General features: G+C 43.6%; 1 protein-coding gene across 1 annotated transcript in view; it reads right to left on the reverse strand.

The window, feature by feature from the left end:
- Positions 1–1,128: 1,128 nt before the first annotated feature.
- The window catches only part of MICAL2 (microtubule associated monooxygenase, calponin and LIM domain containing 2), a 243,298-nt gene continuing 224,290 nt past the window's right edge, over positions 1,129–20,136 (reverse strand). The window contains exons 35-37 of the mRNA XM_073018242.1: positions 13,261–13,360; positions 8,363–8,436; positions 1,129–4,924 (exon numbers count right to left, since the gene is read on the reverse strand). Of these exons, the coding sequence (XP_072874343.1) occupies positions 4,737–4,924; positions 8,363–8,436; positions 13,261–13,360 (362 nt within the window). The 3' untranslated portion in view covers positions 1,129–4,736. The remainder of the gene's footprint in view (positions 4,925–8,362; positions 8,437–13,260; positions 13,361–20,136) is intronic.

The following is a 20,136-nucleotide window of genomic DNA, read 5'->3' on the forward strand; positions in this document are numbered from 1 at the left end:
GCCGTGCAAGGGGCTGGACATCCAGTCAGCAGAGGGCAGTCCAAAGAGATGGTCTCCAAAGAGATTCCATGAGCACTCTAGTGAGTCAGACGAAATCAGAGAGGTAGCAGAGTTCTGAGGAGTGAGTTTCCTGGCCTAGTTCACCTGGTAGGTGAGAAGAGCTGAGTTCACAGTAGCTGTTACCATTATCCAGGTCAGAAGGGCTGGGCAAAGGGCACTGTGATGTTTGGTTTTGCTTTCTTTTATTTCTAAGTGAACTGGGAGAGGAAGAGAGCGTGAAATTACCAAGTGTGCCCTGAAGGCTCAGAGACGGTGAGTTGCCGCAGTGGCTGAGAGTCTGCAGCTCTGGGAGCATAAGGAGGTCAGCTGAGCCCCAAGGAAAACTTGCAAAGCGCCATCAGAGGTAGCTGTTGCTTGGAGCTTTTCACTGCACACATTAGTGCTGGTAAAACAGGAGCTCTCATCTGCAGTTATGTGTATTTGCTGTTGATGTCCAATGGAAAAATAAATCATTTCAAATATTTGATCAGCAGACAAAAGCTTTCAAACAAAGGGGGCACCTTCATGTGGAATGATGGGAGCTTCTAGGACTGACGGGTTGATTACTGTGATGTGGCAATTCTGGTGTATCCTGCACTCATAGTTTAAGAATACGCATGTTCTGGGGTTAAGAAAAGAGGTAAAACGAACAAACTAAAAGAGTGTGACTTGAAGGAAGAGGCTAGTTCTGCGCAGAAGGAAACATTCCTGTTGAGTGAATTAAATGCAAAACCAGGTGAGGGAAAGGTGAGAGAAAGGGGGAGCCTGGGGCTACCATAAGCCTCATCCCTCCCCTTCCCCAGCCTTGAAAACAGCTTTCTTTGTTGAAGGAATACACCTGAGGTGAGCCTTCTTCGCTCCTCCTCCCATTCAAATCCAATTTGCTGGTCAGGTAAGTCCTTCCAGATGCCCTGTGGTAATAAAATCTCCTGGGTTAATTAACAGACTCCCACACAAAATCAAAGCCTTGCCCAGGCTCTTTCACTGAGAAGAAATAAATGAAATGGATGCTGCCCTCAGAGGTGCCAAACCAAGCCCACATGAAAATGTTTTGATTTCTGAGACACAAAACCATTTATTTTTGGTTCATTTCAGTATCTATAGCAGTGCACAAATAACACATTTCCATCCACATGAATAGTTCCCAATTGTTGGAGCAAATTAATCTTTTACAAGCTACTCAGCAGTGAGGTTAGAAGATAAACAGTAGATGAAATCGTACACTTTCCCCTGTATGTGAACTTTCTTATTACAATAAACTCCTACATTTGAGCTCACCACATCCAATGACTGCCGCTCTCTGTTCATGTGGCGGCCCCGGCTGCCCCCTGCCACCTCTGCCCTACTGGGGTAGTTCTCTGATCAACCACCTGGGTGGGGCATGCTGCCATTTTCAGTTTGGAAGGAAAAGCCTGTAAATCTGCTTCCTGGGAAGAGAGACACTGCTGAATTGTCATTTGCCTCCAGAATGCAGAAAACATCAATTTCATTGCAGCTCATCAGGGCTGGAAACACCTGCCACTTCCTTTCTCAGTTGCAACTAACATGGTGCATCTTGGCATTGATTGATTCCAAGCAGCCTAACACTGCCAAAGTCAAGGTTTAAATGAAACAGTACAACCTGATATTATTTTTCAGTTTTAGAAACTCAAACTTATTTTTATTGCCAAAGAAGCACTGTGATAGTGGGGGATATTCTTTATGCTTGATAAACGTGAGTAGAATAGGTTGATGCTTATAATAAAAAAAGATTTTTCATCTTTGTATTTGGGGATGGTACCTATTTCTTGATCTTTGTATTTATTTGGAGGTGGAGTTAAGGACTAATATTCTTTCTGTATCTCAGCATCTGGCACAGGGCTGCAGAACCCCATGGGCATTCAGAGGATGTTAAATAAATAGACCAATAAATCAATGGTTTGGGACAGCAAGCTTAAGAAATGTCCTCTTGGCCCAACTTAGGTACAATTCTGACCTTATAACTATCATAAACACTTTGATTTAACTGAGAAACTGTGTGAGACTGACTGTGAAATATGACCAGAGCCTGGGCTTTCTGTCCCATTTGGAGTCCTATATAGTTTGGCCTTGATCACATTCACTAGTGCCCTTTTATGGGGCAGTGCAGACTCTGTGCATTTTCATCATAATCCTACTCATATTGCATACAAAGAAACTGTCTTCAAAATGTACAGTATTTTACACTTTGAGAGTCTTAGAACGCTCTCTTGCAAATAAGGAATGGAATCACTTTAGATAGTTCAACAGACACAATATCTGTGTCCATTGGAAATGTTGAAATGGTTTTTATGTACTAGTAAAACAGAAAGACCAGAGTATGTAGAAAACTGTTAAGGATCAAGTTTATGTTTTAACTTGGCCAGATAAAACTGAGCCATAAACCACAGAGCACAGCCTGTGAAAGAAAGTGAACAAATTGCTTCTCTCATCTATTAACAGAATACTAGGGGCCAAACCACCTTCTCTGTTGGCCCTCTTGGGAGACTCATTCTTTGGGATGGAAATATAACAAATTAAAATAAGTGGCACAATAACAACTCAAATATGACACACTTTGAACATCATCTGTTAAATGTATGCAAGCATCAAAGGATGCACTTTTATGCAACTGACAGAAAAGCCTGAGGTCTGAATATTTCTGCATATTCTAGAATGAAAACTGAAATTATAAATCTTTTTCTTATAATGAGTTGATATTCCTGTGCATCTATAATCTTACCTCTAAATGCCTGATAGCTGAAATCTTTAATACTATACAACTCACTGCCCCAAACATCTGGGTTATTTGTATATTAAATAGCTTATGTACCAATTTCTTAGTGCTAATAGGTCTTCTCCAAATTATAACACCTGGAAACCTGAATTATGAGGAAATGATGGTATCAATTATCACCAATACACAAATAAATAAAAATAGATAAATATCCCGAAGTGGTACAGTTTTCATAGGTAGGTAGGTAGGTAGTAGGTAGGTGCCTCCTCATATTGCCTAATAATAGAATTTGGGCACTGGAAGACCTGATTCTTATTTTAAAAAAAAAAGCGGGGGGAAGGAAGGAAAGAAAAGGAAAAAGAACTGCAACCTTTGGAACTTGGTATAACACAGAAAGGATGTACTTAAATGTAACCCAAAGCATTGGCTAACTCAGAGGAAATTCAGTTATACATCTAATTTCTGGCTTGTCAGCTGGCCAGATTGGTGTGCGCAGAGAGCGTCTCTGACAGAAGTGGTTCATGGATCGATTTGAGAGAAATCTGGTCTCCAGTCAGAGCCAACTGTTGAAGAGCACCTTTTGTCTAATGACACATTTAAACACTTGCCGAAATGAGGGCAGCCAAATATACAACCAAGAGTTCTTTAGTGTTTCTCTTATCAATAATAGACTAAATCTTCAAAGAATCCCATTGAGCAAAAACAATCAAATGTTTTATGACAACACATCACCATATTAAATCTTCTCTTCTTTGGCCCCCATGGGAACTGTCATAATGCCCCAGGAATTCCAACATGTCAGCACACAAACTCCATCTTCCAGCTTTCTTTTCAAACTGAAATGTCATTTAAAAAATCCATGACCCAGTTTGGGATTTGGTAAATAGGGTTACTGCATTCAGCCTTCCCTCTAAGTCAGAAGTGGTTTTGTCCTTGCTCTGTAGAGTTCCTGGGGAGAGGGAGAGATACTTCTCTCTTTGAGTCTAAGAAGACCAGCAGCAAGAAGCATTCCTTCTCTTGTACCCTAGTGTGCTCAGTTTCGGTAGCAGCACCAATATCATCAATATTTTATCAACAAATAAAAGAAATTCCCTTTTTTTTTTTTTTCCGTCATCAACACTTACTTAAAAAGTACTTTAACATCATTCTCTTTCTGAAAATGCTTTTTGTTATTTTCCAGGGTCCATAAAAAGCATAGCATGGGGACAAAAAGCTTTTCTAAGCCAGCAGTGTTTGGTGAACACTAACAATCCCACTGGTATAAAGTTAAAGTTTTATTTCCCTTTTTCTTTTCTTCTTAAAATAAAATTAAGGCTCAAATGTTCTATTAAGCTCTCATTGCTTATGTATATTATATTAAGGCTTATAAATGCACCTGGTAAATGAAATTCACCCTGGATTGAATTAACACCTGCCATATGAGTTATTTGCTTTATGTAATCAGTAATCTCAAGGTTTCTCCTCTTTCTCTGGAAACACAATTTAAATATTAACCTAATCTTTAAACTGCGGCTGCTTCTTTCTGACATTTGGAAACCGGTCATCCATACAAAAAAGGCAAATATGGATATATTAATGAAAAGGCAGCTTCTCAAAAATCTTAAAGTATGTAACTCAATGAATTGGGAAGGAAAATGATAAAAGCAGCAGGAAAGTCAAGTCTTTATGTCACTTTCTAGGGAAAACAATGCTGGTCATCTGCCAACAACACCTCCAGTCTGAGAGCCTGGCTGAAGTTGACTGCCAATTGCCAAAGAGTTTTTGGGTTTTCTTCATTATAATCTCTGGAAGGACCTTGGGAAGCTGCCATGCGTGCAAGAGAATTTTAATTTTAAAAAATGCAGTAGGGTATAACTTAAGTTCCAGGGATGATAAATCCTGCAGAAGGACCCACGAGGGTGTGTGGTGAACTTGGCCTGATCCGGTCCCAATGTGCAGCCAGGGAGAGGGACTACGGGCCTCCTCAAGTCCTGCTAAGCTGACAGCCGCCTCTGGAGAATACGAAGCTTTCAAAGTGCTGGTCCTCGGCTTTTTCTCTGACGCGTTGCTCCTCTAAGGAATCAACGAGTTTATTCCTTTGCTCAATCACTTGCATCAGCTCGGTGAATATTTCTTGCTCTTCATTTAGATCCTTCTCATCTTTCTGGCTCTCTAAAGAAAAAAAGGAAAAACAACATTGGGCTCAGGGAAGATTGGGCCCCAGGAGAGTTCTTGGCATGGACATTCTCAATTGTTATGGACTTATTCTGCCTTTAATTTTAATGGAGAAAACAAGGAAATGAATTTAACACCAAGGAACTGCCCTTAAAGCGAGAGATGAGAAAGGTGGGTGTGGTGAAGCAGTTCACTCAGTTTTCATCTTGAAGATATGTACAAAATGACAGGGAAAACCCCTTTGTAACAAAAAGAATTTAATACCACCAAACCCTATCAAGTCCCCCAACCTTCCCTCTGCCCCAAAGAGAAACTAACAAAACAACAAAAAGGTGGTTCCCATAAACATATCTGAGCCACAGCAAAGAAATCTGTGAGAAGTTTCTAAGTAAACCAGCTGCACCAGTGGCTACTCTTTCAATGACCAGAATTTTTTTTTTCTTTTTTTTTTGAGATGGAGTCTCACTCTGTTGCCCAGGCTGGAGAGCAGTGGTGCGGTCTCAGGTCACTGCAACTTCCACCTCCCAGATTCTCCTGCCTCAGCCTCCTGAGTAGCTGGGATTACAGGCGCCTCCCACCACGCCTGGTCAATTTTTTGTATTTTTAGTAGAGACAGTGTTTCACCATGTCGGCCAGGCTGGTCTTGAACTCCTGACCTTGTGAGCAGCCCACCTAAGCTTCCCAAAGTGCTGGGATTACAGGCGTGAGCCACAGCGCCCAGCCAGAATCTTTTTCATGTTTAGTTAATGACAAACTGTAGCCTTTTGTATAGGGACCGCAGGGAAGCAAAGTGAGGCTACAACTGTCTGATAGAAAGGTGTTTCCACACTGACTTTGCTTTTCCCTTTGTCTTCTCGAGTACCTGACCTTCTTGATAATTGGCCTGAGGCATTCAGTTGCCTGGGGGAGATAGGATTGTTAGAAAATGAAGAGAGTAGGAAACAAGTAGTAATGAGTTTGGCCACAGAACACAGGATTCTGAAGCCAGATTTAAGTCTTGTCAAGCAGATGATTGCCTTAGGAGAAGTCTTTCTAAATTCCTAGAGCCCTCTGTCTAACCCATGGAGGACTGGGTGAGGAGCCTTGTCCCAGAGAAGAGAGGGTACCACTGTCCCTCATCAGGCTTAGCTCTGAGGTCTGGGCCAGGGAGCAGGTAGGTCTGATGAAAGGGAGACAAAGAAACACCACCCCTTTGCACCTCAAGTTTTAAGCAGAGAGAAGAGAGAAGCAGGAGGGGCAGAGGATTAGAGCCCCATGCTCGGTCTCTCCATTCTGGGCCTTGGAAGCCCCACAGGGGGCAGGAAATGTCATATCTCATTTGATGGGAATAGTGGGAGTGGGAGATGGATGGGCACAGGACTCTTGCCCTGCCCTTGTTCAGAATTCTGGAAAGAAGCCAGCTTAAAGGGCACCCCTATGTATAAACATAGGACAGTACTTCATGGTTGGGCAGAGAAGAAGGGTCTGAGTGTGGCCCCCCAGATCTTGGTGTGCTGTATGTGGCATGGTAGAGCCTAGAAGGGTACACTTGCCCACTGATACCAAAGACAGCTGGCTGGTGGACCTGCCACAGGGCTCCCCCATGGGGGAAAGTGACCACACAGGAGAAACTGTCTGGCCACACTGAATGGGAGATGTGCTGAAGTGAGGCTGGGTGAGCCAGGAATGCCTGTAGGCACCCAGGCATGCTGAGAGAGTGGGCAGGCTACGGATGAGACCAGCATACACCTCAGCTGCAGATGCCACAGAGAGAGTTGCAGCCCAATGGTGGGGGATGCCATGTGGGGACTCACTAAGCAGAGCACTCCACACAAAGTCCTAATGCCACAAGGTCACACAGACCTGCCTCTTCCCATTACCTGCCAGTCACCCTGGGGAGAGACGCAGAAGGGAGGGGTGGCATCTTCAAGACTGCACATTTTCATCCCAAAGAGACCGAGCATCTCCTACAAGGACTGTTTAAGTTATTGCATCAGATTAAGTTTACCATGGAGGGATAAAGAGTTCCTATTTTTTTCCCTTGCTAATTAGTGGGAGGATGCGTAGGCGGAAGATGAGCTCAGGTACAGACAGAATAAAGAAACTACATTTTTTGGATACATCTGAGAGGGGTGAGGGAAACATATGACCTTCACTCCTTAGTAAGAATTTTTTAAAAAAGAATCAAAGGTGGCAAATAGTCTTTGGTGGTATTTATTTAGTATCCTGAAACAGAACAAATTAAACTTTTCAAATCTGATATACAAGTTAGATATCAGTTAGACTCTATGGTTTATTAAGACCAGGATTACCACTCATTTAATAAACAGCACAGAAAAATTTAAAAAAAAATCCTCTCTCAGTTTAGGCTTGTTGTGGATGGACCCATCTAAGCTCCTCTGACATATAAAAAATGATTTATACCACTTTAGTCTGTACAGTGCTGCTGCATACGGATTTCATTAGAGTTCTGTTGCTCTAAAGAAACAGCCTGCAAATCACTGCCATATGGGAAAGAACAGGAGACCCTGATCTGTGATCTATTCCTAAATCTTAGCCCTACCATTCACCTTGAGCATGTTATTTAAATTCTCGGAGACTTGGTTTTCTAATTTGTAAAACTGGGCACAAAAATACGTAAATAAAAATCAGGATAATGATGCCTAATATTTGCTCAGTACTTGCCCTGTACTGGGCAACCTCATAAGGTAGGTGCAGTATGATATCCATGAAGTATAGACATTCTTTAAGTTGTTCTTTTAGATCTAGGTCTGAATATAGGAAAGTCATGCGTGGATCTGGCACTACAAACACACAGGCACAAAACAGTGAATATGCCTTTCTGGCGGGAACTAATAACTGCATACAGCAGTGTATGATGTCAGTTGGGTTTATCTTCACTCTCCCTCCTTCCTGGTGGAATCATTTTCTCATGTGTGATGCCCTGGACCTGCCCACGCTGGGAGGGAATGTTTCCTTTACCAGCTCTAGTGCCTGGCAGCACTAGACCCGCCTTTCTCTGTGATCCCAAAGCCCTTCTGTTGTGGCCTTCATCTCACTGAACTAGCATTACTGGACTGCGGGTGTTAGTCTCCCCAGTGAGACCACAAACTCCTAGAGGGCAGGGGTTGCTCTTCATCATAAACCAGGCCCACAGTTCCCAGTAAATGTGTGTTAAATGAATGGGTGGATACGTGAATGAATAAGCGAACACAGGACTTTGTTCCTACTGCCACATGTGATGGGGGAAAGCACTGCCCTCACAGCCCAAGTGAATGAGGCTAAACGGGGCTTGTGGTGCTGCTGGTGGGAGGCAGGCTGGCTTTGCACTTTCCTTTGACTCGCAGGCTGGCAGGCAGGAAGAGCACCCCACTCTGGGATTTGTGGCACACTCTTGCTCAAGAGCCTTTCAGGGTGAAAGTTCTGAACAAGGACCCAAGACATCAGCATACTTACCCTCCTTGAGCATTTTCTCTCTCAGTTTCTGCTCCAGTCTGCTTTGATGATCTTCTAATTCTAGTTCCTGGGCCCTGGGTGATAAAATGTTAAACTTTAAAAACACTGTAGATTTGTGAGGAAACATTGATGAATAAGCGCATTGAGAGTAGCTACAACATTCTTTTTTCCTTATTAAAACTGGAGTTTTAGCCTATCTTTATTTTTTATTACAATTATTATTGTTTTGAGACCGAGTCTTACTCTGTCATCTGGGCTGGAGTGCAGTGGCGCCAGCTCACTGCAACCTTCGCCTCCTGGGTTCAAGTGATTCTCCTGTCTCAGCTTCTCAAGTAGCTGGGATTACAGGCGTGTACCACCATGCCTGGCTAATTTTTTTTTTTTTTTGAGATGGAGTTTGCTTTTTTCACCCAGGCTGGAGTGCAATGGTACAGTATTGGCTCACTGCAACCTCCATCTTCCAGGTTTAAGCGATTCTCCTGCCTCAGCCTCCCGAGTAGCTGGGATTACAGGCATCTGTCACCCAGCTAATTTTTGTCTTTTTAGTAGAGACAGGGTTTCACCCTGTTGTCCAGGCTGGTCTCAAACTCCTGACCTCAGGTGATCTGCCCTCCTCTGCCTCCCAAAGTGCTGGGATTACAGGCATGAGCCACTGCACCCGGCCTTAGCCTGTCTTTAAACTGAAGGTTCTGCTGCTGCTGGGATCTCTGTAGGTACCTGGAAAGATTGCTGAGATACACTGAACTCAAGAGACCAGGGGGAGCAGCTGAAGGCTGCAATGTGCTCTCAGTAGGCTTCGGAAGGCCATCCAGACCACCCTTTAGGGATGGGGTGGGGATGAGGAGAATAGTGAAGAAATGACTAGCATAGGCCCGGGGAGAAGCAATGACAATCAAAAGCTTTTCTCTCTTTTAGGAGTAACTTGACTTAGAGCATTATGCCCAAGTCTCTGACTGTGGTACATGAGAAAACAAAATGGAGGAAACAAAAGTGACATATTTTGTTTGGGTGGGGTGAGGACCTTAAAACTCAAGCAACTCTCCAGCTGGCTGTAGGAGAGGTGGCGTCAGTGATGCTTTGGGGTAGACAAGCTTGGGTGCTGGGGCCTCAGCATTTCCACTGAGAGGAGCAGCAAAGTCAAGAAATGAAGTGAGTCCTCGGTGAAGGTGGAACTTAATGTTTTCCATGCTGGGGGATGCTCCATTGATATCACCGTGGGTGTGTGAGCTCCCCACAGGCTAGCCCATGTGGTAATGTGGACACGCCCCACTGCCACTCTGGAGTTCTCAGGAGAACTGAGGACCACACACAGATGTGGCAGTGGTCAGAGGTGAGAGTTGAAGTTGTGTGATCCCTAAAAGGAAGGCTATAGAGAAAGAAAGTTTGAAGACAGAAGCCTGGAAATACCTACACTTAGAAGCCAAACAAAAAGGTAGCCAGGGAAGAAGTCATCCAAAGTTTGGAAGAACAAAACAAGAAATGCACCATCACAGAGACAAGCAAGGGATGTTTTGAGAGAAAAGAGAAAGGTCAAGGGTGTTCACTGCAACAGAGACTTGAAGAGGGTGAGGGCTGAGATTAGATCCCTGGGTTTGACCTGGTGGGGTCTTCTCTTCCAGCCTCCACCTGCCATCTGCATGTGTATCATGCATCGCCCCTATGAGTGCTGGGGTCACTTTGTTATACCCTGTTACTGGCGTTATTTTTACTACATCTGCTACTACATGGGCCAAGGTCCCTGCTTCTTGTTATCTACCCTGAACTTCTTGTGGCCCACTGTGGTAGTCAGTGGAGATGGACCAGTCAGATCTTCCTTTCAGAGAACTTCTGGGAGAAGCATAGTGAGCTCACTGCTGCAAGATCCACTTCCATGTCATGCAGACCGAGCACAGAGGAGGTGTTGCAGTGGCCCTGTTCCTGCCCTGCATGGAATTCCTCGATGGGCAGTCTTTGCACTGATGTTCCCATTGACCTAGCCAAGACTTTCTCAGACCTGCGCCACATCTGGGGCTCCTCCTGCCCAATTCTTCTCCCTCCCCACTCTCCTTTTACAGGCATAAGAACTGCTGTGGAGTCTGAAGACTTCTCACTTCCTCCTGCTCCCTCTCCCTTCACAGGCATTTTCCCCAATAGACCTCTTGTTCTTCGAAGTGTCTTGGCATCTGGTTCCCAAAAGCGTTGAATCAAGATACCAATAAGACATTTCTCCATGCCCATTCAGGGCTTTCTCCAAACTAAAACCCATCCTTTAGCAGAGCTCCTACCAGCCTTTGTCTAGTTCACATGCCCAAGTTTTCCTATTCACCCTCCTTTGGAGAGGAAAGTCCTTCTGACAGCGTGTTGACCAGGGAAACTGCAGTTATGGGACACAGGCAGCAGCTGTGCCTCCCTGACTCTCAGGCAGACCCTTCTATCACCACAGAGCTCTTCTGTGTTTTCTTATTACTACCGTGCTATGCATGTGCCTATCTGTTTCCCTCAAAACTACAAGATCCTAGAAGATAGAGTCTATGACCTTATCCATCTTTATTTCCACAGAACCCAGCATAGTTCCTGGTGCATAGAATGCGCTTGATACATTTTTTACACTTTTAAAATAATGTTTACATTTTTATAATTTATCATTTATACCCGGCCTCAATGCAGACACTGTAGCTATATAAAAAGGGCTTTGTAGTCAGGTAGAGTGGACAAATTACTTAGTTGCCCTGAATCTCATTATATGCGTCAACTTAAAAAGTTGTAATAAGGCTGGGTATGGTGGTTCAGGCCTATAATTCCAGCACTTTGGGAGGCCAAGGCGGGCGGATCACTTGAGGTCAGGAGTTTGAGACCAGCCTGGTCAATATGGTAAAACCCTGTCTCTACTAAAAATACAAAAATTAGCTGGGTGTGGTGTGCACCTGTAGTCCCAGCTACTTGGGAGGCCGAGGCAGGAGAATCACTTGAAACTAGGAGGTGGAGGCTGCAGTGAGGTGAGATCCAGCCACTGCACTCCAGCCTGGGCGACAGAGCGAGACTCCGTCTCAAAAAAAAAAAAAGGTTATAATGAAACAAATCATCACTAGAGATGACCCCTCTTCTTCCCAATTCCTGGCATTACCTTCCATGTCAATGGAACTCAATGAATGTAACTCCGGGCCACCTCTCCCAACCCTACCCTTTCTCATTCTCACCCCAGGGGAGGTACATTTGGGAAAAATAGACGATGTGAGCTCAACTCACTCCTCTCTTTCTCTCTCAGGCTCAGTCAGTCTTCAGCAAACATTTGTTCTCAATAAGCCTTGCCATAGTTCTAGGGCAAGGTTTCTCAACCTTGACACTTTAGACATTTTAGGCCAAATAATTCTTTTTCGTTGGGAGGGACTGTCTTGTACTTTGTAGGATGTTTAGTAGCATCCTTGGCCTCTGTTCACTGGATATCAGTAGCCTCCCTGCCCCTAGATATGACAACAAAAAGGTCTTCAGACATTGCCAAATATCCTCTGAGGTTATTGCCCCTGGCTGAACCCCACTGGTCTAGGATAACAGCCTTGCCCCTAAGGAGCAGGTGAGTCTGCTACCTTTTGTGATTAGGTAGGTATATGTCTACTTCTGGGGTTGGTTAGTGTAGTGGGTTGAACGGTGACCCCCTAAAAGACATGTCCACGTCCTAACCTATGGAAACTGAATGTGACCTTTTTTGTAAAGGGTCTTTGCAGATGCATTTAAGTTAAGGATCTTAAGATAAGAACATTCTGGATTTTCTCAGTGGGTCCTAAACCCAATGACCCAAGTATCTTTATAAGAGCAGAAGAGAAGACACAGACACCCAGGGAAGGCTGTGTGAAGACAGAGGCAGAGACTAGAGTGATGCAGTCACAAACTCAGGAAAGCCCAGAGCTGGAAAAAGTGGAAAGGGCTAGGACAGGTCCTTCCCTAGGTCCTTCCTCGTGTTTCTGCAGGAAACACAGCTCTCCCAACACCTTGATTTTGAACTTCTGGCTTCCAGACAGTGAGAGAATACATTTCTGCTGTAAGCCATCCGGTCTGTGGTAATTTGTTATTGCAGCCTAGGAAACGAATACACGTAGCAAGCCAATCTGGGCTGTCATACTTAGCCATGTACAAGCCATTATCATATCAGCCATTATTGGTAAGAAAGATAATATTTTGATGTTCCATCTATTGACTTGGTTGTCTTATTTCTCACCTGGCTCAGAACCCAGGCGGGGAAGAGTGGTAGTATTTATGACACCCCTTCAAAAGTCCTTAAAATTACCTCCTGGGGTTGGGGCAAGAATGCAATGATACAGCATAAATGGAAGCACCCAGCACGACTTGTGGCACTTAAATTTATACTATATGTTACTTTTTTCTCTCTAGAATGATGACAGGTTTAGTGACCTTCAGCTTTTTCAGAATGTGGTGAGATCCATCTCCACTTTTTGATCTCCCAACGAGGCTGCAACTGCATTCAGAGAGGACAGCCAGCCGGATCTTAGTTCTTCATTCTCTTAAAGCCACAGGAAGTGGTCAGGCATATGTCACTGAGTCCTTCCCAAGATTTATCTCAGAGGCCAGACACAGCCTTCCCATTGCAGGTGTGTGATCACTCTTTTAACATGGGCCCAGGGAAGAGAGATGGATTGAAAATGCCTTATCCAAATGACCTTCAGCTCCAGACCCATTACCCAAAATGTATTTTAGCCACAGGACTCTGCAGAGAGAACAGACAGCTAAAGATTCTTTGCACTAATGCCAGCATGATATGCAAGACATAAAATATCAATTTGCCTCAATCACTATTCTGTATGCACAAGGAGAAAAAGTCCCTAGACTTCAGCCTAGGAGGGTAAGCCACCCCGCTTTGCCCCTTTGCTTTTAGGACTCACTGGTATCTGTGTTGCCTTACTTACATGATTAGGAGCTCCGACTCATATCGCATTAATTTATTCTTCTCCAGAACCAGCTTAAACCATTCCTGCAAAAGCTGTGCTTCATCCTGTGTGCCTGAATCTGCTTAAGAAATCAACAGCAAATGGGTTAGATTGGCGTTTCTCTCCCCATGATCAAACTGCTTTGAGCCGCTTTAGCAGGTTATGTTTGTAGTGAGAAGGGCTCTGCAGGCAGCAGCTCCCTGACACCCTGTAGATGCCTCCAGGTTATGGGCATGACAAATAAAACCCACCTGTGCATGCTCTGGGTACGTGTGTGTGGGGATCTTCTCGGACACTTAGGGCATGACCACTCCAGTTCCAATGGTCACATAACCATGATAACATCCCACCACAAACGACCCTCCCCTTGCCTACTCGTATATTCTTTGTAAAACTTATACATGTAAATGTATCACATTCTTCACCAAGGACAACCCTAGCTGCTGGCCATCATTTCCTTCTTCTTCTTTTCCCCCAGATCAAATGCCTACTGAGTGCCCAGGTGGCCTATGGCTCCTTCCATGGGGCAGGGAAGCTCATGCCACATTTGGTCACAGAGGAGTGTTGACTGGCATTTTGATTTTTTGAACAAAGAAAAGTCAAATAATAACAAAAGAAGTTATTAGCTTTGTATCTCATGGGGGTAAAGTTATATCCATGTATTCTTATTACTTAGATTATGACCTTTATTAAACAGAAGAAGAATCATGAGAAAACTGGCACTGTTTCTTAGATATTTAATGTTAGACACTAAATATCTAGGTACTAAAATGTTAAAAGGTGGCTTTCGAATATTTCACCCTGAAGGGAGAACACAAGCTGTATGGAAAATGCTCATGGCCATCCTAGAAGGATTTATCCTGGAGGGTCCTATACACAGAGGGGAAAACAAGGCAGACAGAAGCTTTGGGTGACCTTGTGCAAGTTGCTTAACTTCTCGGAACCTCTGCTTCTTCACTAGTTAAACTGGAATGAGAAGACACACAGGCAATACGATAATAATGAGCTGCTGTTTATTTTGTAGTGATTACATGACAGTTGATGGGCTATGTACCTTACATGCAGCATCTAATTTAATCCTCATAACAAACTTTTCTGTAGATACACTTATCGTCACCACTTGATAGCTGAAGAAATGGAGGTTGAAAAGATTAAACTTGCCCAAGTTCACAGTAAGCAGCAGAGCTAGAGCCTGAACTTAACTGTGTCTGATCCTTAACTGTGTCTTCACTGCTATGTATATTTCTCCCTCCCTCCTGCTAAAGTAGTCTTTTAAGGTAAATAATACGCCTAGTTCATTGCCTTGCACATAGCAAGAAATCCATAAAAATTAGTTCCCTTTTCTCCCTGTCTCCTGGACCACCTTTTTATTGATAATGAAACTGGGGCCCAGAGAGATTTACAGTCATGTCTCAGTATTTATGGAGGACTAGTTCTAGGACCCCCTCTTGGATATCAAAAGCCATGAGTGCTCAAGTCCCTTACATATAATGACATAGTACGGTCAGCTCTTCAAATCTGTGGGTTCCTCATCTGTGGATTCAACCAACTGTGGATCAAAAAATATTCAGAAAAAAATATTTCACAAAGTTCCAAAAAACACAAATTTGCTGCACTTCAAGTACTATGTTGAATCCATACAAATGAAGTAATTTGTAGGCATTGCATTAGGTATTATGAGTAATCTAGACATGATTTTAAAATATGGGAAGATGTGCATAGGTTATATGCAAATACTGTGCCTTTTTTTTTTTTTTTTTTTTTTTTTTTTTTTTTGAGACAGAGTCTCGCTCTCTTGCCCAGTCTGGAGTGCAGTGGCACGATCTTGGCTCACTGCAACCTCTGCATCCTGGGTTCAAGCAATTATCCTGCCTCAGCCTCCTGAGTAGCTGGGACTACAGGTGTGCACCACCACACCTAGCTAAGTTTTGTATTTTTAGTAGAGATGGGGTTTCACCATGTTGGTCAGGATGGTCTCGAACTCCTGGCCTGAGATGATCCTCTCGCCTTGGCCTCCCAAAGTGCTGGGATTACAGGTGTGAGCCATCGTGCCTGGCCTGCTATGTCATTTTATATCAGGGTCTAGTGCATTCATACATTTTATTATCTGCACAGGAGTTCTGGACCCAGTCCTACATAGATACCAAGAGATGACTGTATTTGCATGTAACCTATACACATCCTCTAGTATACTTTATATAATTTCTAGATTATTTATAATACTGAATATGATATAAATGCCATGTCAATATTTTCCATATTGTATTGGTTTTTCTATTTGTATTATCTTTTATTGTATTATTTTAATTTTTCTCTAAATATTTTCAATTTGCAGATGCAGAAGGGTGAACTGTATATGCAATATCCCAGATTATTTACTTTATGGGCAAACTGGTGCTAGAATGCAGAGCTTGGCTTCTGTTTCATTCATTCACTTAATAACACCTATCTATCAGACATCTCCTATGTGTTGGTATTACCTTAGGTACTGGAGATATAGTGATATATAATGTTACATTGCATGAGAAATTTGCAGATAGTAAGGCATTGTGCCTACCAAAAAGGATATCACTAGATGCTCTTTGGATCAGATGGACTCAAAGAGCTAGAATAAAATAGAATATTAGAAAACAATTACAATAAAGCAACAAAAAGCACTGTGGGCACACGGGGGAGGGAGGATTTTCCTGATCAGGGTGTGAGGCTGGACTTTCTGAGGGACTGGGGTGGAAGAACAGGAACACTTTTGAGAGGAAATAATGAGGGTGGAAGAGGGCATTTTTCAAGAAGAGGGAACAACTTGAGGAAAAAGGAGGGAATGGGGAAGAAGATGGTGGAGACAGAGATTGGGGGGGCTGAGGGGCACGGAGGGGTAGGCAAGGAGGCCTGGCATTTTTTTGATGATTTCATCACAGAGAATAGGGCTACGGCATTTGCACTTCCTGCTGTAGAACACAAAGGGACATTAAAGGAGGTGGAGTAGGAGAATGATGTGTGAAGTGTCGTGTGTGTGAAGGACTAAAGTGAGAGAGGGAGGAGGGAGGGAAATAAGGTGTTATTCTTTCTTAGGTTTCTTGAGTGAATGAATGTTTGAGCAAGCGAATGTATAAACATTGAGGGCCAACATCTTCTAAGCATTGTATGTGGTGCCAGACAGGGTTAAACACTGCTTCTAGCTCTTTAGGTAACTGGTAGCTCATGGTCCATTGGGGAAAACCAACATAGCCAAATAGAATACAACATGCCTCTTGTGAGAACACAGGAGGCAGGCAATTAATTGTGTGTGGAGAAAGCAAGGGAAAGCCTCAGAGAGGGGACAGCAGGTGCACTCAGTCTAAATGGATGAGTGAGTTTGCCAGGGAGAGGAGGGAAAGAACAAGGCATTCACGGACATTTGTTGTTGGATGAAAGAAGGAAGTATGTATGCCAGAGATCACATAGAATATAGAAGTTAAGAATGCACACTTTGAACTCAGACTTGGGATCAAAATGCCACTCCTCTACTTCCCATTGTGTGGGCTTGAGTGATTATCACAGACTTCCTAAGCCTCAGTCTCTTTATCTGCCATGCAGCTGCAGTGGGATTATGCACACAAAGCCCTTATCCCAGTCCTGGCACATAGTATAAGCTCAATAAATGGGAACTGTCGCTACTGAAATCATACAATATACACGGTAGAAGAACCCTCCGGGGTCATCTGGTCCAGCCATGAGCCAATGCAGGAATGCCCTCCATTCCTCCCTGACAGGTGACTGCTCTGTAATTATCCATGGGATGAGGGAGCTCCCTTCTGTTCAGGAAGTCTCCTGCAGGGCTGTGTACTTTTAAGTCCTGAAAACTTTCTATTGGCCTTCAGTGGGTTGACAGCTAGCCATTGATTCCAGTTTTTCTCCCTGGAGGAGGATGGAAAACAGTCACTGTATATTTTACATGACAGACCTTTAGATATTTGAGGACACGTCTCACAATTGACTGAAGTTTGCTCTTTTCACAGTGCCTCCAGATCGTCTGTCATTTTGTCATAGGAAGGATGCCCATTCTGCTTACACTCTAATTTTCCAAGATATATCTTAAAGAGAGTCTAGAATTAAACAATATATAAACAACCCAAAATAGAGAGACCCTCTCACACCTTCATCCTATGCCCAGAGATTGAGAAGTCTTTTTAGCAGCATTTTCACTGGGGCTCTTATTTACCAGTAAATGAACTCTGGCTTTTCCACAACGGTGGTGGTGAAGTCTGATACCTTCATCTCCTACTTGTGCAACTGATCTTTTTCATAACCCAATTCAAGACTTTATATGCATCTTGTTAAATATCATCTTATTTATTTGGCCCATGATGGAGATATCTTTTGAATATTTTATCCAGCTAATACATTTCTCCTAACTCTGAGATTTCTGCAGAATTGATAAATGGGCATCCTGTACATTTATGTGATATTAGAAAGCAAAATGTCAGATGGAACTGGACATGGAAGACAGCCATCTGGCCCATCATTAGGGACCTTTCTCAGCCTTTGGATGAAGCTGACTCTATATGCACCAAACTGGTATCATCCAGCCCACATTGCTATATCTTGCCTATGAGGCTGTTAGAGAGATGACCAAGGTCAAAATAATTTCCTGAACTGAAGTTCCACAATGTCTGTCACGTTCATTGGCACTACAAACCTTGCATCTCCACCCAGAAAAAGAAATGACATTTGTTTTTCACAGTTTCTCAATAAACACTAGTGGTTCCTAGTAATCTCGAAATTCTTTCTAAATACTCACAATTTCTTTTCTTTTCTTTCTTTCTTTCTTTTTTTTTTTTTTTTTGAGATGGAGTCTCGCTCTGTTGCCCAGGCTGGAGTGCAGTGGTGCAATCTTGGCTCACTGCAAGCTCCACCTCCCAGGTTCACGCCATTCTCCTGCCTCAGCCTCCCAAGTAGCTGGGACTACAGGTGCCCACCACCAGCTCCACCTCCCAGGTTCACGCCATTCTCCTGCCTCAGCCTCCCAAGTAGCTGGGACTACAGGTGCCCACCACCACGCCCAGCTAATTTTTTTGTATTTTTTTTTTTTAGTAGAGACGGGGTTTCACCATGTTAGCCAGGATGGTCTCGATCTCCTGCCTTGTGATCAGACATCGTGCCTGGCCCACAATTTCTTTAATAATTGTTTCTAGGCTGGGCGTGGTAGCTCACGCCTATAATCCCAGCACTTTGGGAGGCCGAGGCGAGGGGATCATCTGGGGTCAGGAGTTCAAGACCAGCTTGGCCAACATGGTGAAACTGCGTCTCTACTGAAAGTACCAAAAATTAGCTTGGCATGGTGGTAGGCACCTGTAATCCCAGCTACTCAGCGGCTGAGACAGGAGAATCGCTTGAAACTGGGAGGTGGAGGTTGCAGTGAGCCGAGATTGCACCATTGCACTCCAGCCCGGGCAACAGGAGCAAAACTCCATCTCAAAATAATAATAATAATAATGTTTCTAGAATTTTGACAAGGATCATAATTCATGTTTCTTTGCCATATGAAAAGTGGAAAATATGCTCCAAAACCTATAGTCTTTTGGTTCCAAATTCTCCATGAGTTTTCAAAGACTGAGGTCATACGTACAAGCTATTCCTTTTGTTTTGTTTTTGAGAACGAATCTCACCCTGTCACCCGGGCTGGAGTGCAGTGGTGTGATCTCTGCTCACTGCAACCCCTGTCTCCCAGGTTTAAGAGAGTCTCCTGTCTCAGCCTCCTGAGTAGCTGGGATTACAGGCATGTGCCACCATGCCGGACTAATTTTTGTGTTTTTAGTAGAGATGGGGTTTCGCCACGTTGCCCAGACCGGTCTTGAACTCCTGGGCTCAAGTGATCCACCCACCTCAGCCTCCCACAGTGCTGGGATTACAGGTGTGAGCAATTGCACCCGGTCAATGTGCAAGATATTTCAAAAACGGGCTTAACTCAGCAACCTCTGATTGAGTAACGCTACATGCAAGACACCATTCTATGTTCCATCTTTCACCTGGGCTTACAGCTCTCTCATTTTTTCCACCTATCTAGATTCAGTCCCTTCTAGATATTTGTTTAATGTTTCTAGATTGAAGATCGTTTTCCCTTGATAGAGAAAACAGAAAAGCTGAGAGCTGAGAATTCTGCCTTTCCTCGTCATCTAACATTATACCATCTGCCACACACACTGGGCCTATCCCTCCTTGTTCTCAATCCAAAAGCAGCAGCTTTCAAGACACCATTTTGCTGTCTTTAGAGCATTTTTTTTGTTGTTGTTTTTCAGATTCAGCCTCTTTGCTGCATTATACCCACAGGTTCTAGCTAGACTTTTATCCAGGATTACATATCCTTTTTTCAATCTTTTGTGTCCTAAAATCTGGCCTGTTAGAGAGTTCTCTGTGCTGCCACAGTGATTCCCCTTGATATTGTACTTGACAAACACAGGTTGAACAGAATCACTCAACTTAATTATTTTTTCAGTGGAATAACTTGTAATTTTGTTGGCTACAGGTCCTTTTTTTTTTTTTTTTTTTTAAATGGAATGAAGCTCTTGTTGCCCAGGCTTGCGTGCAATGGCATGATCTCGGCTAACTGCAACATCTGCCTCCTGGGTTCAAGCAATTCTCCTGCCTCAGCCTCCTGAGTAGCTGAAATTACAAGCACCTGCCACCATGCCTGGCTAATTTTTGTATTTTTAGTAGAGATAGGGTTTCACCATATTGGCCAGGCTGGTCTCGAACTCCTGACCTCAGGTGATCCACTCGCCTCGGCCTCCCAAAGTGCTGGGATTACAGGTGTGAGCCACGGTGCCCAGCCTATTTTTCAGCGTCTTCCTTTCTTCAGTAGTCAAACACACTTTGGGG

Source organism: Chlorocebus sabaeus, chromosome 1 (genome assembly GCF_047675955.1).
Source record: "Chlorocebus sabaeus isolate Y175 chromosome 1, mChlSab1.0.hap1, whole genome shotgun sequence".
In the NCBI taxonomy this organism is placed as follows: Eukaryota; Metazoa; Chordata; class Mammalia; order Primates; family Cercopithecidae; genus Chlorocebus; species Chlorocebus sabaeus.